At 51.9% G+C, this 16,429-nt stretch overlaps 2 protein-coding genes across 4 annotated transcripts in view; one reads left to right on the forward strand and one right to left on the reverse strand.

The window, feature by feature from the left end:
- The window catches only part of KCTD19 (potassium channel tetramerization domain containing 19), a gene marked incomplete at its 5' end in the record, with an annotated part of 23,820 nt that extends 20,543 nt beyond the window's left edge, over window positions 1–3,277 (forward strand). Inside the window, one exon of the mRNA XM_082232601.1 lies at window positions 3,127–3,277. Within this exon, the coding sequence (XP_082088727.1) occupies window positions 3,127–3,240 (114 nt within the window). The 3' untranslated portion in view covers window positions 3,241–3,277. The remainder of the gene's footprint in view (window positions 1–3,126) is intronic.
- A 1,600-nt stretch (window positions 3,278–4,877) lies between these two features.
- Window positions 4,878–16,429, reverse strand: part of PLEKHG4 (pleckstrin homology and RhoGEF domain containing G4) — a 50,634-nt gene continuing 39,082 nt past the window's right edge. For all 3 annotated transcript variants that reach the window (XM_082232610.1, XM_082232612.1, XM_082232611.1), the window contains exons 14-23: window positions 11,972–12,744; window positions 11,214–11,463; window positions 10,625–10,714; window positions 10,301–10,525; window positions 9,775–9,945; window positions 9,054–9,231; window positions 8,233–8,349; window positions 7,880–8,128; window positions 7,108–7,307; window positions 4,878–6,604 (exon numbers count right to left, since the gene is read on the reverse strand). In XM_082232610.1, the coding sequence (XP_082088736.1) occupies window positions 6,599–6,604; window positions 7,108–7,307; window positions 7,880–8,128; window positions 8,233–8,349; window positions 9,054–9,231; window positions 9,775–9,945; window positions 10,301–10,525; window positions 10,625–10,714; window positions 11,214–11,463; window positions 11,972–12,744 (2,259 nt within the window). In that variant the 3' untranslated portion in view covers window positions 4,878–6,598. The remainder of the gene's footprint in view (window positions 6,605–7,107; window positions 7,308–7,879; window positions 8,129–8,232; window positions 8,350–9,053; window positions 9,232–9,774; window positions 9,946–10,300; window positions 10,526–10,624; window positions 10,715–11,213; window positions 11,464–11,971; window positions 12,745–16,429) is intronic.

The following is a 16,429-nucleotide window of genomic DNA, read 5'->3' on the forward strand; positions in this document are numbered from 1 at the left end:
CTCCCTCGGCTCCAGCGATCTGGGGCCTTGAATGAGGGGGGTGGGGGGAAGGCTAAGGCTGCTGGTGCTGCTGGGCCGGCCTTCTGCTCTCCTCTTCTCCCCCACCCACCCCCATTTGCAACTCTTAGACGCGCAAACTGTTGGCTTTAAGAAAACCTCGCCCCCCTCACCCCCTCCCCTCTTTCCAAATGGGGAGCGGAAATGTGGAGCGCGCAAGGCCGCTGCTGCGCTTGGAAGAGCTTCTTCCCCACATTCCTAGCATGAGTATATAATCTTAAAAAAAAATATTGTGCGCGCGCGAGGTGAAAAGAGAGCTGCGTTTGCGGGAGGAGGAGGGGGGTGGGGAGCGAGGCGCGCAAAAAACATCGCCCCTTGCGCGCGCGCGGGCACGTTCCCGTTCGCTCGCCTCAGACGCATTCCAGGGCCCAGCCAGCAACCGCCAGTCCCTGGCGGGAGATGCCGGAGGGCAGGTGGCGGGGGAGCAAAGTAAGGGGGGTTCCCCCACACCCACCCACCCCGCCAAGGGCAAACGCCCTCGGTCCGCGGCGCAAAGACTCGCCAGCCTCCCTCCAATTCGGTGCCCTCGCTCGGCTCTCCCTCTGAGCGAGGGCGCGCAATCTCCCGGCTTGCTCAAAGCCTTGGCGTGTTAACACGAGACGCCGAACTTTGGACGTGTAAACGGAAAGGCCCCCTGTGTTCCCGTTCCCCACGGCGCGCTTGGGACAGAGGTCGAGGCCTGGAGGCCCGCCTCGGGAACGCGCGCGCCTGCACCTTGGGGGTCATTTATTTCGCTTTCGCTTTGGGCTCTCGCGCCCCGAGTAAAGCATGTCAGTTTTTCTTAGCTTCTCTTCTACATCCTGTTTTTGTGTGTGTGTGTGCGCGCGCGCGAAAGGCAGCTTGGCGGGCTGAACGAGGGAGGGTTGTTTGGTTGGTTGGGCGGGCTTGTTTGGGTCTTGGTTTTTGCTCTACTCCGCTTCATGAGGGGCGATGTGGGGGGGCGACTTTGGCCCAGCAGGTCGTGGAAGGAGGGGGCGTATGAAAAGAGCTTAAACGGGTGCATTTCCAGGGAAAAACGCGTGGGGAACACACTCCTTTTTCACCCAAACCACCAGTTCCTGTTTCCTCGTGACGAGTTCTTAGAGGCCTGTTAATCTCATCGGGGAGGCGTACATATATGCATGTGTGTGTATGTACAACTGAGTTTAACGTATCACACTAGAGGATAGTAGAGGTTAAAAGAGAATAACTTCCTGCTTGAGAGTTGCCCTGAATACATTTTCAACCATTTCTCTCGGAACTGGCTCTACTGTACGCCAGGTTCTTGGCGTGTGGCTATTTGGCGGCCCCGATCCCGGGAGCAAAGAGGCGTCGCGGGAGCGGCTAGGCCTGCGCCAGGGCCCTAACCCGACAGCTTCTCCGGCTCCCCAAGCCGAGGACAGCCTCGGCTGTGAAGCTGCGCCTTCCGGGCTGGCCCCTTCTCGGCTGGGCCTCGCCTCTCCAGCTCCTGGTATGTGTGCTCCGCGGTGGTCCCCGCTCCTTCCAGACCCTTCCACCGCCCCCTGCCAAACTGGCTGTAGATACAAGAAGGGCAGCTGGGGTGGGCTATAGAGGACCCTGCCTCCCCCTGCGGGGCTCATCTCTGGCAATTGGCTCAAGGAGCCCCCTGAGTTTTGGCATTGTCTCTCCGCGCGCGCCCCCACCTCGCCTCTCTCCAGGAGCTTTATGGAGCTGCCTGGATCGGGTCTGCTTTGGAGGAGGGGAGCCTTCCTTGACCAGCATGTGGGGCACCCTTTGCGGCCTTTCCCTCTGGAGAGATAGTCACGCTCCCTCTAGTGCAGTTCCTAATCGCCAGTCGCCCTTCTGTGGCGTGGATTCTTCCGAGCCGGGTTCTTCCGGGGCCCTCCGGCTGCTTCTCTTTCGGGCGGCGGCGACCCTCCAGCTAAATACCCCTCGGGGGTTTGTGGCAGCCTCGCTTATTGTTCTCGGGACTCTGGTTTTACCTCGCCGCGCAATTAAGCACAATTGCAGCGCCTTCACCAGCAGTGGCGTAGCGTGGGGGGTGCAGGGGGGCCGGCCGCAACATCTGGGGGTTAGGGGGCGCAAATCCATGGGTTGGGCGCAAATCCACGGGTTAGGGGGCGCAAATTACTTGCCTTGCCCCGGGTGCTGACAACCTACACTACGCCACTGGTGTCCACTCTCTTGTCCACTAACCAGTGTTCCTGGGGAGATGCTGTGGAGGGCAGACATTGGTTCAGGAAGTGGGGACAGATACCATCTCCCTGTTAGTTGTGATCCTCAAGCTGTTCTTGGAGCTACAGGGCCCTTGAATGCTGCCAAAGCCACCCACAAAGAGCAGAGAAACGGCTTGAGATCTGTTTCTTCTGTGACCCTCCCAAAAGCACTTGCGATTGGAAGTAAAAAATAGCTCCAGTAAAAGCATTTCCCAATTCAAAACAGAACTGCATATCGACTCCTCTCCCTCACCCCTCCACCCTCTCTAGCATTTCCCATTTTTGCAGACGTTGAGGTACAAAATGTATCAGATTAGTTGGATGGGAAATAAAAACACCCTTCCAAGGCTTTGAGGTGGTTCTGATGCTTGGGGGACCAGTTTGCTTTGCCACAGATTGTTTTGGAATAACTTTTGATTCTCAGGGAGTCTGAATACCTCTGAAGCAAAGGGAATCACCTTGGATTTGTGCCTCATTGAAGATGTTTGCGCACAATTACTAAATTGCATTCAACCTTTTCATGCCCGAGTCCATCTTTAATCCTGACCTGCAGTGGAGGGAGTAACTTCTAAATTTTAAGCATGTGTCTCTTGAGGAGTTTGGGTGGCCTTCTATCTGGACACACACACTTCAGCCAGTGATGCTTTGGGATCTCAAATTTCAGTGGCACCCTGTGTGACACTAAAAATTGCTGACCCCCCACCTCTCACGCTCTGTTCTACAGCATTGTTGTGGCGCCCCCTGCAGCATGGCTGAATCAGTTGCACTACCCTGAAAGCGCCTCTGCTTCAGCTCTGAGTGTTTGGCAGCTGGTTCAACAACAAAGCCCTGAAAGGGGAATGTCATTGCCACTCCTTGAGCTGTTGCTAGCCTATTTGTTTTTCCCTTTCAGTTTACTCTGCCATTTGCCTGGAAGTACAGTTGCTGCATTGACCTGCTGATAAAAAAAGGTTACTTTCAATCACTCTCTCATTTTGCCATAGGAAAATATTTACAGAAACCTTAATAAAACTGAAATCCTTTGTTTCCTCCATCCAGATAAATCGGCTGCTCCCTTCATGTGTATCTATTTAACTGGCAACAGGAGCCATGTAGAAACTTAGTGGGGGTATTAAAGTGGCACACAGGGAGAAGTGCTAAATTCTCTGCCCACAGAGCAGGGGCCTTCATTTGCCTGCGCTGCTGTCTGAAGTGATACAGTTCTGAATTCTGCTACCTTAGTGAATTGCTCTGTGTAATGTGTGAAAGAGGACCAAGAGACAGCATGTAAGTTCTCCCCTCCTACTTGCAGCAGGATGTAGGGCAGACAGCATCCCTCCAGCAAGCCCCCAAGTCCCATATTTCCTCAAAAAGGGGCAGCTTGCTCTCTTGCCTGGGTGAGCCTGCTGCAAAGAGGCCACCTGCACCCCTCTGGCTTCTCCTGCTTCATGGGAGCCTTCCAAGGCACAGGTAGGGCCTCATGGTGGAGTCTCTTTCAACATCCCTGCTCTGGCCTGTCCCCTTGATGGTCTTACAGGGCAGAGCTGCAGCACACTTGGCCTGATGTCACAACTGGCCACCTGTTTGGGTGTCTTTCTAGCTGGACTGATTACGACACATACACACTTTTCACACAAGGGCTTTACTCTGGAATTTCCCTTTCACTTTTATAGGCAATACACATGGTATTGTAATGAATTTGCTGGCTTGCTGTGTTCAGTGTCTATATTTATTTCATTAATGGATCACTCCTGAAATGAATGAACAATAAGAACACCACCCATAAATACCTATATAAGAAAGAAGTTCAGGTCCAATGCCTATGCAGACTGGGATAAAAATGTTCTCTTGAAAGGCTTGTTGGAAAAGGAAGGGAAAGGAACTTACTCGGAAGTAAGTTCAGCTGACTGTAATGGGACTTACTCCCAGTGTGTACGGAAGGGTTGCAGCTGAAGCTTCTTCTCAGAGTGGATAGGTGTGCCTTTTCTTCTCTCTCTTCCCCACACCCCTGCACATCAGTCCAACCCAAGCCACCCACTGGCAGAAATCCTGGCTCCTGCTGCATAAGCTACTTCCATAGATGGTTTTGTAACGGTATTAGAGAATCAACTGAAAGTGTTTTTTTAACACTGCATTTATTATTTGCACAGTTTAAATATGATAATATAATAAAGAAGATTGCACTTTCAGAGAAGCCTCCCTACAGCCAACCTGTGATACCTATTTTTGCTGCTGCCCAGCCAACCTGGGTTTGAAGTACTGAGGAGCAGGAGCAAGGCAGGGAAGGATGTTTCAAAATATTTTCCTCTTGCTCTCTTTCCCATTTTGTTTATGCAAACCTAGGGAGGGGAAATAGTTTTGCTCAGTCTTTCGTGTGTGTTGATGAACAGCCATCAGCCTTATTGGGCTAAATTAATTTTTATATCACACGTCAGCAGACTCAAAACCACTTAAACTTGAGCAAAGCCACTTCACTTTCCTTTCAGTTCACATAAAAAATAGAGAGTTGAGTTTAAAATGCTGTTCTTCCTCTATTGTACAGATGCTTTCATAATGTCAAAATATCTCTACCCATATGGAATTGCAAAAGCAAAATTAGTCAGATCTTGTGATGACAATAGTCAAAAGCTCTTAGAAATGATCACATGCAATCAAGCTAAAATGTACTGTAAGAAACAACTTTTATTAAGTAATTCAGTCAAACTTTGAACATAACATTAGTGCCAGGCAGGCATACATTAAGGATTTTTTTCCAGCAATGAAAAAAACTGCCCAGCACAAGTAATTCCAGATACTGATTCATCCAAAATTGATCCCAGGCTTCCTCCAGTTTTCTGGGAAACACTTTGTTTATAAAAGTCAAAGTTATATTAACCAAGAAACATTACTTGGAAGTTTCTAAAGTCATCCCTTTCCAGCTGTGCTGCAGGTGATAGTATACCAAAGAGCTCTAGTATTCCATTCTTTGTGGGGAGTGGGCTGAAGAAATTCAGTTCATTAAATAAATGTAAAATAAGGGTTATATTTACAGCTCATGGGTTTTGGTATGAAATGGGAATATGGGTAGTAAATGGGAGGCAAGGGAGAGGCACTTGTGGACTAAAGCCAGAAGTAGAAGCACAACAGCAGAGAACTGTGTGGCACACAATTCCAGTACTGCCTGGCTTCCAGATGCTTGAGGTTCAGAAAATTGCCAGTACTTCCTCAGCTAGGTTGGCAGAAATGGCTTAGAAATGCCTCTACTAGCAATGACCTGTTCCTGACTTGCCTTGGCAGGTAGATCACTGTGAACTCAAGTGCATTATTTCCCCTTAAGTCAAAGGAGACTGACCACTGTCCCTTGGGTCGGATCCCAGCTGGAGGTTCAGAAATGCTTAACAGCTTGTTCTACACATGAAGCAAAATAAGATATAACACTTCAGGTAGCAAATGAGAACTCCCATTTTAGAATGCTCCCCTAATGGGAAAGCGCCCTGCGGGTTAAAAACTAGCACACCAGGAAGAAAACTCTATGATTAGGTTCTTACCTGCTGTGCTAGCTTTCTATGTTCATGGACTATTTTTTGTGCAAAATTCAATAAATGTTAAAATGTTTTTCTCTTACTTGCCCTCTGCAATGTCATTGCCCATTCTGATGCCTCTGGATTTCACCCCCTCATTCCACTGCATATTCAGACCCCCACCCCCTGTAAGTGCTGCCCTGTGGATTAATTTAGTTTCCTAACAATGAACAGAAAGAAACAACTCTTCTAGTGACAACTTGGCTCTGAGGCACCTGTGGAATCTGCTAATGAAGCAATTAGTGGTATGGACAAGGAAATAAATTATCTCAAGACCAGGCAAACCTATACAAAGAACTGGCCTGGATAACAAAGGAGGTTACTCTTTTTTCAAAAAATAAATACTTTGTTTCTTTATTCTGCCCTTTGAAAAAGTTTTTTTCCTAAATGTGCAGCTTGTGGAACAAAGCAAGTCAACTGTAAAAAAGACAAGTGACCAGCCAACATCTATCTCTCTGATCCATACCCTCAACGTACTCAATGTTTCTCTATCCGTAGCCACATTAGGACCACCAAAACTTGACAACTCTCCCCCTAAACCCCCTCCCTCAACAATGGCGCCCAAACCTTTCACTGCTGCTGCTCACTGGGCTGCCTTGTAAAACAGCAGTAGAAGGCAGCAGGAACTCACACCTGCACTGGGGGCACTCAACTCACTCCACAATTCAGTCACACAAACAAAGGCATTTTCATGTCCAGTGCTGTGGCCCAATCTAGTTAATTGCTCAGTATTCTCCACTACTATTATGGGCTCCCGGGTGCTGTGTGGGGACATACACAGGTTCCTTCTTCTTGTCTCCTGAGAAACATCACGGAAACCAGCGTTTAGACCTGCAACACAGCATCATCCATGATCAGGGGACTCTGGGAGATTTGAACATAGATCCATGGTGAAAGGAAGGACTGGCTCTCCCCCCCCCCCCGCCCCCAAATCCTGCTTGGTGTGGGCCAGAGGAGCAGCATGTGCCACAAGCACCTGCAAACCAAGGATCCTGCCCACCCCACCCTGCCAGTCTCTAGCCCAGGAGCTGGATCCACCTCCCATCAACTCCAGCCAAGAATGATGAGAACTGATAGTTCAGCCGCATCCCAAGGGCCTCCTGTATTCCACTAAGGAAAACTCCCAGTCTCCCAACCCCAACTGCTGATTTCTAAAGTGGGGCCTCACACACTTTGTTTTGCAGAAATGGCTCAAGTTGGCTTCCCATGGTCTGTTGGAAGGATAGAGTGTCAAGGCCACAGACAGGGCTGAGGTTCCCTGGGCAAGGCAGGGAGGACTAGTGATTCTATGGCCTGGATCCCTTGGGCACATTGGCAAGGTCCTGTCCACTTACCGCTGAAACGTACTGGCTTTTGGGGAAACAGGTTTTCTGCTCTGTGGGGGAGGGAAAAGCAGAGCCTTCGGGGATGGGGAGGGGTGAGCCAAGGTCTTCACAGAAGCTCTCCTGCGGAGCGCTGGATACGCAGCCACTGTCGGAGCCACTGGAGCCGCTCCTGGACATGCATTGGGAGGAGGATTCTGAGCTCTCAGTCGCTGGGGACAAAAAGAAATTCAGCCATTAGACAAAAGAGTCCATCAGGGGTAGAAGTATATCCCAGCCAGATGTGTAAGAAACTGCAGCCCAAAGAACCCACTCAGCTTCTGGGGAGCAGATACAGCAATGCTCTAAACACTTCCAACCTTTCCACGTTCTAGTTTAGGCCACACTCTGACTGTCCATCCCATGCTCAATGACTAGCTTATGATCTATACCAGGCTCTCCTTTTGGACTGCTTGCCCCCATTTCTAAGGTTTATAGTGCCCTCCCTTTCTTCTCAGTGTCCTTAGGAACCACAGCAGTTGGAACTGGGGAACCATCACAAAACAGCAAGTAAGTGCACAGGGGGAGGATAGCTTGCAAGAGGGCCAGAAAGTAAAGTTGCTCATAGCATGAGTGAACGATGCAGCCATGGACTGAAAGTGAGAGTCTAGAATCTCTCTCTCTCCCCCCATCCCCCATTCTGCCAAGCCAAGCAGCCATCTGCAACACACAATGGTTTTAGAAACTCCCAGAGAGCAAGGATGGCTTCTGAACAGGGCTGAGAGAACTGAGGGCTCGTACGTACTCATGGAAGGCTGGCTGCTGGTCTCGTTCTCCATCTCATCCTCCTCTATGCATGTGCCCGCATCCAAGGAGTGGCTGGTTGAGAGCATGCTGGGCAGCAGAGACTGGTTCAGGTACATGTGCAAGTTGAGAGGCCCAAGCACTGTGCAGGAGGAGGATGGGCTGCCAGCAGGCAGTGGCGTTTGCGACCTCTTGTAAGGGTTGGCGTGGTCAAACAGAGAGACGGCAATAGAAGCCCGAGTCCTGGCTCCTGCCACAGAGCAAAAAAGGGGAGAAGCAAGTCATGAAGAGCTGGATAGCAGCTGCGTGGGTCCTTGAGGGGGGCTGGGGTGTGAGAGGGTGAGGTAGACTTACCCCTGCCTTTCATAATGTAATCAATGGCACGGTCATGGATGGCAGCTTCACTCGGCTTGATGTCCAGAAAAGGCTTGTTCCCCACACCCATGGACACCATCTCCTGCATGCGGATCTCTGGGGGTGACAACAACCATGAGGAACATGCCTAGCCTCACCAAAAAGCAGCTCTGTGAGTTCTCAGGGCCACCAAACCTAGCCTCAGTTTCTGGCAAGACAAGCAGATTTCTGGTAGAAGGGGCAACTTAGATCAAACTTGGTCCACCAGGTGACATAGCTTGGCTGCCTCTGGAGTAGCAGCTCTGGGCACAAGGAGTCCTAAAGGACAAAGCAACCACCAGACCAAGAAGCTTGTCCCAGGCAGTTGTCAATGCTCTAGTTAATCTCTCCCAAGAAAGTAATCTTGCTGGCATCTCCCAGGTATTACATGTTAGCCAGCGGAAAAACAACTGCTGGTAGTATTGGGGAGGGTCACCTGGTGCAGTGAAGTCCTGGGCTCCTGGGCCTTGCCTAGCTGGCACTTGCAGCTCTCCTCCCTTTTGCATATACCACGACAAACTGCCCCCCCTCTCTCGGACACAGGACAGAGCACCTCTATTTCGTGTGACCAGTCACTCTAGTGGGAGTGGGGGCTTCCATGGAGAATCCCAGGAACCAATGACCTACTTTATGTCTGCAACTGTCATGCCCGGAGAAGAACCTGGAGGCCCTATCCAACAAGCCTTCTATGCTGCCCCCTGCTTCCATGAGCCACTAATTCTGGCAGAAAGGATTCAATGGTCCCACAGGGAAGAGGGTGCCTGGGCTTTACTGACGCCAACCTTTATTGCGGGCAGCCTGCTCCCACAGGATCTTGGTAATGTCACTGGTCCAGGCCAGCTTGGTCTCGGGGCTACTGGCCTGCAGGACGTAGGTGTCACTCGATTTCCGCCTTCTAAACCAGATCTCAAAGCGCAGCCCACTCTCGCCGGAGTTCTCAGTCAGGCCAATGTCTGCTGTCTGCAGGGACAGAGCAAGTGAGTCAGCAAGCCAGGAGGCAATTGGGGTCACATGCTGGGCTGAGGGTATACATGGTGAGGCAGAGGCGGCTCCTGAGCTGCTGCCATGATGATCCACCTCAATGGTGTGGTGTGATTTAGTGCTTACAAATGGGAAAGAGGTTCACTCTGAAAAGTTCAGCCTTGGTAAGCTTGACAGGGAAGGTGACGTAAGATGCGCTTGGGAACATGAAGGTGTGAAAGCCCTGCCCTCCAACTCACACAGCCCACAAGCCGCACGTGGGCTCCAGAAAAACCCTAGTGCCACTGCCTACTGGCTAACTGAGCATCTGGTTGCAATGCATGCACACACCTTGATGTATCAAAAATCGTGCAGGTCTGCCTGAGGCAGCTGATAAAACTGGCTGCCTGAATGTGTGACATCGTGCTTCCCCCAAGTTTTCTCTTGCACAGCCTGTGAAGAAGGCATCCCCCTCCCTATCTGGTGCCATTTTAGTTTCTTGGAGAGGCAGCAGCACTCGCAAGCAGCAGTGGGCAGCTTTACCTTAAAGGAGCACTTGTAGATGTAGACATCCAGCCCCCCCTCAACCCGCTTGGGCTTGCTGAAAAGGATCAGGTCTTCAAAGAGAAAGACATGGCGCTGGCACTTCCTGCGGCCCAGACAGACGCTGAACTCATCCTGGCGCACCAGCTGCCCCTGCTCCTTGAGGTTCACCTGGGCACAGAAACCATTCATTCATTTGCAAAAAGGTCTGGACTGGCAACATTCTGCGGGGTGGGGAATGATGTCAGTTGTACATGGGAGTAGAGGACTGCGGGCCACGGGGACAAGCAGCAGGTGCCCTGTCGCCAAGGGCAGCCTGACAAGCCTCTGATGCCAGAGTCCCTCTGGCTCCATCCCAGAGCAGTCGGTTTCTAGCCTGCCTTGCACTCCAGGATGTGAGGCTGCTGCACCGAGATCCCTTTTCATGGGATCAAGGAGATGCAGAGGCAGCCAGGAGCTCAGCTGGTGCTGTTCCTGGAAGGAATCCCCTCCCCTCCCCTGCCCCTCCTCCTCCCAGCCCACTCACATCACAGTCCCGGATGGCATCCATGGCCAGGAGGTCGTTGCCGTGACGCAGCTGGAAGCGCACCATCTCCTCGGCGGCTTGCAGGTAGGCCAGCTCCTGCTCCTGAGCCTCCCCACACTCCTTGATCAGGTCCTTCAGGAGGAGGGCGTACTTGCTCATGCGCTGGATGGGCTTCAGCAGGTAGGAGGCCAGGTCCATCTTGTCCCCCAGCTGCATCTGCTTGAGCTGGAGGCCAGAGCGGGAGAGCGGAGCTGAGTGGCTGGAGCCAGAGAAAGACTCTAGTCCAACGCCTGGAAGGGGTTGCTGGGAGGGGGCAGGACTTACCCTGAAAAAAGAGTTCCCACGGCTGGCCAGGAGCGAGTCAGACTTGGGCTTGTTTTTGCTGTAGAGAGCATACATCCCAAACTGATCTTTCTGCAAAAAGGGTTAGAAGCACACAGGCCCCCCACAAAGGGAGGCCACAGACTCTGTCAAGGGATTGGCCACAAGCACACAGGCACAAAATACAGAGCTTGGGCCTCAAGGAGAGTAGAGCGCTGCCACTACAAAAGCCTGCAGACCTTCATGCTTCCAAAGGTAATGGCAGGCCCAGGCTAGGCCATGTCCAGAGAAGATAGTGGAGGCCCCATCCTGGAGGCCTTCAGCTTGTGCTCCTGCTGACTCTCCTTTATCCTGTTCCCCTTTGCAAAATCTTCTCAGCAGGCCTTGTTCGTCTGCCTGACCACCTCTCCCTCCCGCTCCTGCAATGGTCCTTGGGCCTAGAGCCAGAAACACTGGTGTTGTGGACGGGCATTTCAAGGGCATTTCCCCTCGGGAGCCCTAATCCTTACCCTGAGGCCTGCCTGCCCACCTACCAAAGTTCCCTGCAACCAGCCCCTCCCCAGCCCTGCCCGAGTTTCTCCAGGCCCCTTACATGTCTCAGGAAGCAGTGGCTGACCCGCAGCGGGTGGTTACAGCAGTTCTCCAGTTCCCGCAGGAAGTACTGGCTATGGAAGTCATAGAGCTTCTCCAGGTTCCCAAAAATGACACTCCGCTTCCCCCGCAGGTCTTGGGGCAGGTCCAGCCGCTCCATCTCAGGGAAGTAGCTCTCAATGATGTAGCGCAAGGACCGGACGTACTCCTGCTCAGTCATCACCATCTCCTCAATGATGTGCCGCAGTTTGCTGCAAGAGAAGAAGCCAGGAGCAAAATTGGAGGATGGTGAGAAGAGGCCTTGATTCTTCAAGGTCTGTGGGGCCAGAGGGAGAGCCTACCAGCTTGCTTGGAAAAACAAGCTCTTCCCCAACAGCTGCAGATAAAAACACAACCCTGAAGCATTTTTAATCTGCAACTGCCCAAAAAGACGTCTCTCCAACCTCACCAGTTTCTTCTTGCCTTTTTGAACAGTGCTCCATGCTTAAGCTGCCAACTGTTCTGCCAGCTGACTCCCCCTGCTGGTCCATTCTCCCTCTCCAAAATTAAATAACAGGGAACATCTACACTACAAACATATGCTGGTGCTACTCCACTTTAACTGTCCAGCTGTAGATTGTTGACAAGCTGAGAACACCCACCTCCCTGAATGAGGAGTCCCAAAGGGACTGGCTGTTAAGCAGGCTTCTGACTGGATCTGCCCACAGCCCCACTTGGATGGCTGTTAGCAGGTGATACTCCGACCTCATCCATACCTACCTGCCCAAGCTCTTTGCCTCTGGTATGGAGAGGCTGCTCCTCTGCTCCGCTTGCAAGCCGCCAGGTGCCCAATTGGTTGGGCCGAGGTGTTGCCGGGCCACATGCTCAGTACTGCTCACTTCCAGCCCCTTGATGAAGACGCCGGTGTTGCCATAACGGGCTGGCTCACTCAGAGTCCGCTGGCAGCCAGAGTGCAGTCCCTCTGTGCAGGGCAGGTCAAAACTCTGGGCCTTCCTCAGGGGCCTTTTGGGGAATGGCTGCTGGCTAGAGGCTGGGGTGGAGGGGCGGGAGGGTCCAGCCTCCAGGACTTCCACAATGCTCTCCAGGGTGACCTTCTCCTTCTTAGAAGCCTCTGGAATGACCTGGCTTGGGAACACAACCTGCTCCCCAGTCCACCCAGGGAGACGGAAGGGGAGTGGCCCCTCCAAAGGCGGCCTGCCCTCCTGGCTGAGCTCTCCCTCAGGCGATGGCTTCAAGTCAGGAGGGCACAGAGAACTCTTGGTCCTCAGGGCAGCTTCCAGCTTCATCTCAAAGCCCAGCATGGTCTCCTGGCACTTGGACCAGGCTAGCTGCCATTGCTTCAGGGCACGGCTGCTCTTCAGCTGGCATGCCAGCTCCTTCATCTCCTGGAATCTGGCACTACTGATTTCTGGGTGCTGTCTCTTGTAGCTCTCCAGGCTCCTGAGAGCCAAAGCACAATCCTCAAGGGAGCTGCCCTCCTCTGTGCTGATGCTGGAAAGGTGGCGCATGCCCTCCAATGCCCATTCGTAGGCCTGTAGGGGTGGGACAAGGAAAGAGCGATCAGTGGAGGGAGGGAGGGTGGGGTCCACAGCTAGGCCACAACAAGAGGCTCTCTATCTGAGGCTAGGCCCTGTTCACCATGTCACCAGCCTGACTGACTGCCAGGCACGGCTGCCAGGCTGCGATGGAGGCAGCAGCAGCTTGGCTTGCTCAGGCCCTCCCCAGGAAAGGCGGCACTTGGAACTGTCTAGGGAAGGCGTCTTCTCCTTTGTCCACAGTCTGAAAACCACATCAAGCTTTTCCATGTGCCTTCCTCTGCCCTCCACCCTACCTTTTATCTCCTGCTCCATTTTCATCTTTTTCTCTAGAATCTTGTGTGTGCAAACGTGTGTCAAGTATCACACGGACTGCTAGGACTGGGGCACTGGCTGACTCTACAGATAGCAAAGACACAAGACTGGAAAAGGCCCCCAAGCAGAGTGCAGGGGGTGCACTGGCCTGCTGCCTGTTGTGGGAAGGTCAATGTGGCAGGATCAGTCCCGACATGCCCCACACCCACCAATACTCTGCCCAACAATAGATTTGTGGGGAGTTGTTCCAGAGAGGTATCCCCCTCTCCTACCACCACCACCAAGAAAGCAGTATGTGTTGGTTGGTGTGTGTAGTCAGAGGATGCCACCAGAGGGCGCCTTGTGTGTGTGGAATCCTCCCAGGGGTCAGCAACCTTTTTCAGCCCTGGACTCCACCGTCCCTCAGACCATGTGGTGGGCTGGACTATATTTTTTTTTGGGGGGGGATGAATGGATTCCTATGCCCCACAAATAACCCAGAGATGCATTTTAAATAAAAGCACACATTCTACTCATGTAAAAACACCAGGCAAACCCCACAAATAACCCAGAGATGCATTTTAAATAAAAGGACATATTCTACTCATGTAAAAACACGCTGATTCCCGGACTGTCCGCAGGCCGGATTTAGAAGGCAATTGGGCCGCATTCGGCCCACGGGCCTTAGGTTGCCTACCCATGCCTCATCCCCAAACTGAAAACAACTGTCCCCAGAGGGAATGTGGAGAGCTCTGGCAGATATGGAGTAGGGCTAAGCCAAAAGAGGGATGCAGCCTTAAGGAATAGCACAAGTGGGCAAGCTGTGAATGCAGAACATGACCCCCTGCACGCCGCAATTCAGACATAACTGCATTGGAACAAAGATCGCTAATGCAACCAACTCCAAAGCGAGAGCTAGTGCAGAACATTGCCTCACATCCCAATAAAAGTGACTGCCTTTTGCCAATTTCCAAGAAAGGCTTTTGAGGGGCTCATGGTGGTGAGAAATGCAGTAGCCTATGGCTGTTTCTTCTGCTTCAGTGCGGCCTCTCCCACGTCCGTTCAGATGATTGGCTTCGTTGTTCCTCACCCCCTCTCCCAGGTCAGGCCTGGTTGGTTCTAGTCTGGACCAGATTCTGAATAAATGTAAGCAGGCCAAAGCCTGTCAGAAACAAAGTAAGGAGTGCTGAGCAGGGCTTAGGTCCCCATGAATGCCATCTTGGTTGCCAGACTGTAGTGGGTATTTTGGGCAGATGGGAGTGCATTCTGTAGCATGTGTGGAGAGTCCACATATTATTCCACTTTATTAATTGTTCTGTAACGCTTTCCCAAAGGGACACGGGTGGCGTTGTGGGTTACACCACAGAGCCTAGGACTTGCCAATCAGAAGGTCAGCGGTTCGGATCCCCGCAACGGGGTGAGCTCCTGTTGTTTGGTCCCTGCTCCTGCCAACCTAGCAGTTCAAAAGCACGTCAAAGTGCAAGTAGATAAATAGGTACCACTCCGGTGGGAAGGTAAACGGCATTTCTGTGCACTGCTCTGGTTCACCAGAAGCGGCTTAGTCATGCTGGCCACATGTCCCGGAAGCTGTACGCCGGCTCCCTCGGCCAATAAAGCGAGATGAGTGCCGCAACCCCAGAGTCAGTCACGACTGGACCTAATGGTCAGGGGTCCCTTTACCTTTACCTTTAACGATTTCCCAAGTGTTGCTTTGGTATTGTTGTTTAGAGGGCAGCACTGCAAAAGTAGATCAGGAATGTCCCCACCCAGAACAGTTGTGCCACAAAATTTCCACAGGAAGCTACAGGGCGTACTGAGCAGTCTGCCCAGCTCAAAACGTTTGTAGGAGCAAACACCACTGAAAGTGTGCCCCCACCCTGAACACAATACAGCCCATAAATGTAGAGTTTAAAGGACACAGGGCGGGGGGGTCCATAATCTCCCAGCCAATGGCTGGCCTTTACAGCCTGAGCCAGCATCCCACACAAAAGACTAATAAAACAGAGCCTACAAGAGAAAGTGTCTTCATGAAAGAACTTTGCATATCCTTGGTATGTCCAGTCCTGTGCTCACAATACTGGTCCCACTGCAGACATGCAGAGAACTCCAAGGCCAGCCCCCAAGGGGGGGGGGTTGTGGGCTGAAAAGAAGAGCAGATGCCAAGAGTCTGATGCCTGCCACTTTGAACAGAGCAGGCTGAGCAAGGGATGTGTTCAGGCTCCCTCATTAGACATGCATTTCCAGCTGGGCCTGGAAAATCATCTGCAAGCCCAGGCTGCATCGGCAACTCTGATGCTCCCCGTCTCTAGTTTCCGTGGCACAAAAGAGATAAGAATCACAGAGTTGTAAGGGATCTTGAGGGTCATCAAATCCAACCCACTGCAATGCAGTAATCACAGCTAAATAATTCCTGACAGATGGCCACCCAACCTCTGTTAAAAAAGCTCCAGTGAAGGAGAGTCGACTACCTTCCAAGGCAGCCTGTTTCTCTGTTGGACAGCTCTTACTGTTAGACCATTTTTCCTAATGTTTAGTTGGAAGGAGGAGGAGGAGGAAGGTGAAGAGGATGTGAGGCCAGCAGCCCTTAGAGTATCAGTTTAACACAGAAGCAGGATCAACAAGTCAGCACAGGGACAGTCTAAGAAGTTTTGTGGTCCCCATCCTCTCCTTTTACTCATGCAGATACACCAGCATACAGTGCAAACAGAGTTCCACACTGATACATCCCCAAAAGGCCTCCTTATATTTTTACTTATTAAGACAATGCTTGGCTAGGAAACATTTTTAATATCTATATACTTGGTGCAAAAGAAAGCGCAGATAGCCTGCCCTGAGCCTTTAATGTTGAGACCTCCAGAAGTTGTTGGGCTGCAGCCCCCACCCTCATCTCTGATCAACATCTGGAGGATCACAAGTTCCCCACCCCTATTTTCATGGGAGAGCATTTTCTATCAGTCAAAGTTGGGGTGATTGTTCCTGTGTGCCAGCTGCTCCTCCCTCTTTGCCTTCCCTCATCACAGATGAGAAATTGACCAGCCAAGAAAAAAGGCAAGAGTTGGGGGGGGAGTGGGGGGAGGCCTTCCCGCATCCTGGGTGAACCCTACACTCCCCCAAAGACAACAAGTACCTCTGCTTCCTATTTGCGTTAACTTTGTATGGGAGGCTGCATCTCCTTTCTTTTCTTCTCCCTGCTACTGACACCCCCAAGCAGCTAAGAGAGAAAAACAGTATCCCCTCAGAAATGAACCCCCTGCAAGACAAAGGAAAGAAGCTCCAGCATACCTTCATCCTTCTGCCCAGAGCCTCTGTAGCACAGGGTGAACCACAAAAGGGTAAAGCCCAATGGAAGTCCTGCTCTTGTCTCCTCTGCAGCCAAAGCCAAACCCAG

Source organism: Podarcis vaucheri, assembly GCF_965113315.1.
Source record: "Podarcis vaucheri genome assembly, chromosome: 7".
Lineage (NCBI taxonomy): Eukaryota > Metazoa > Chordata > Lepidosauria > Squamata > Lacertidae > Podarcis > Podarcis vaucheri.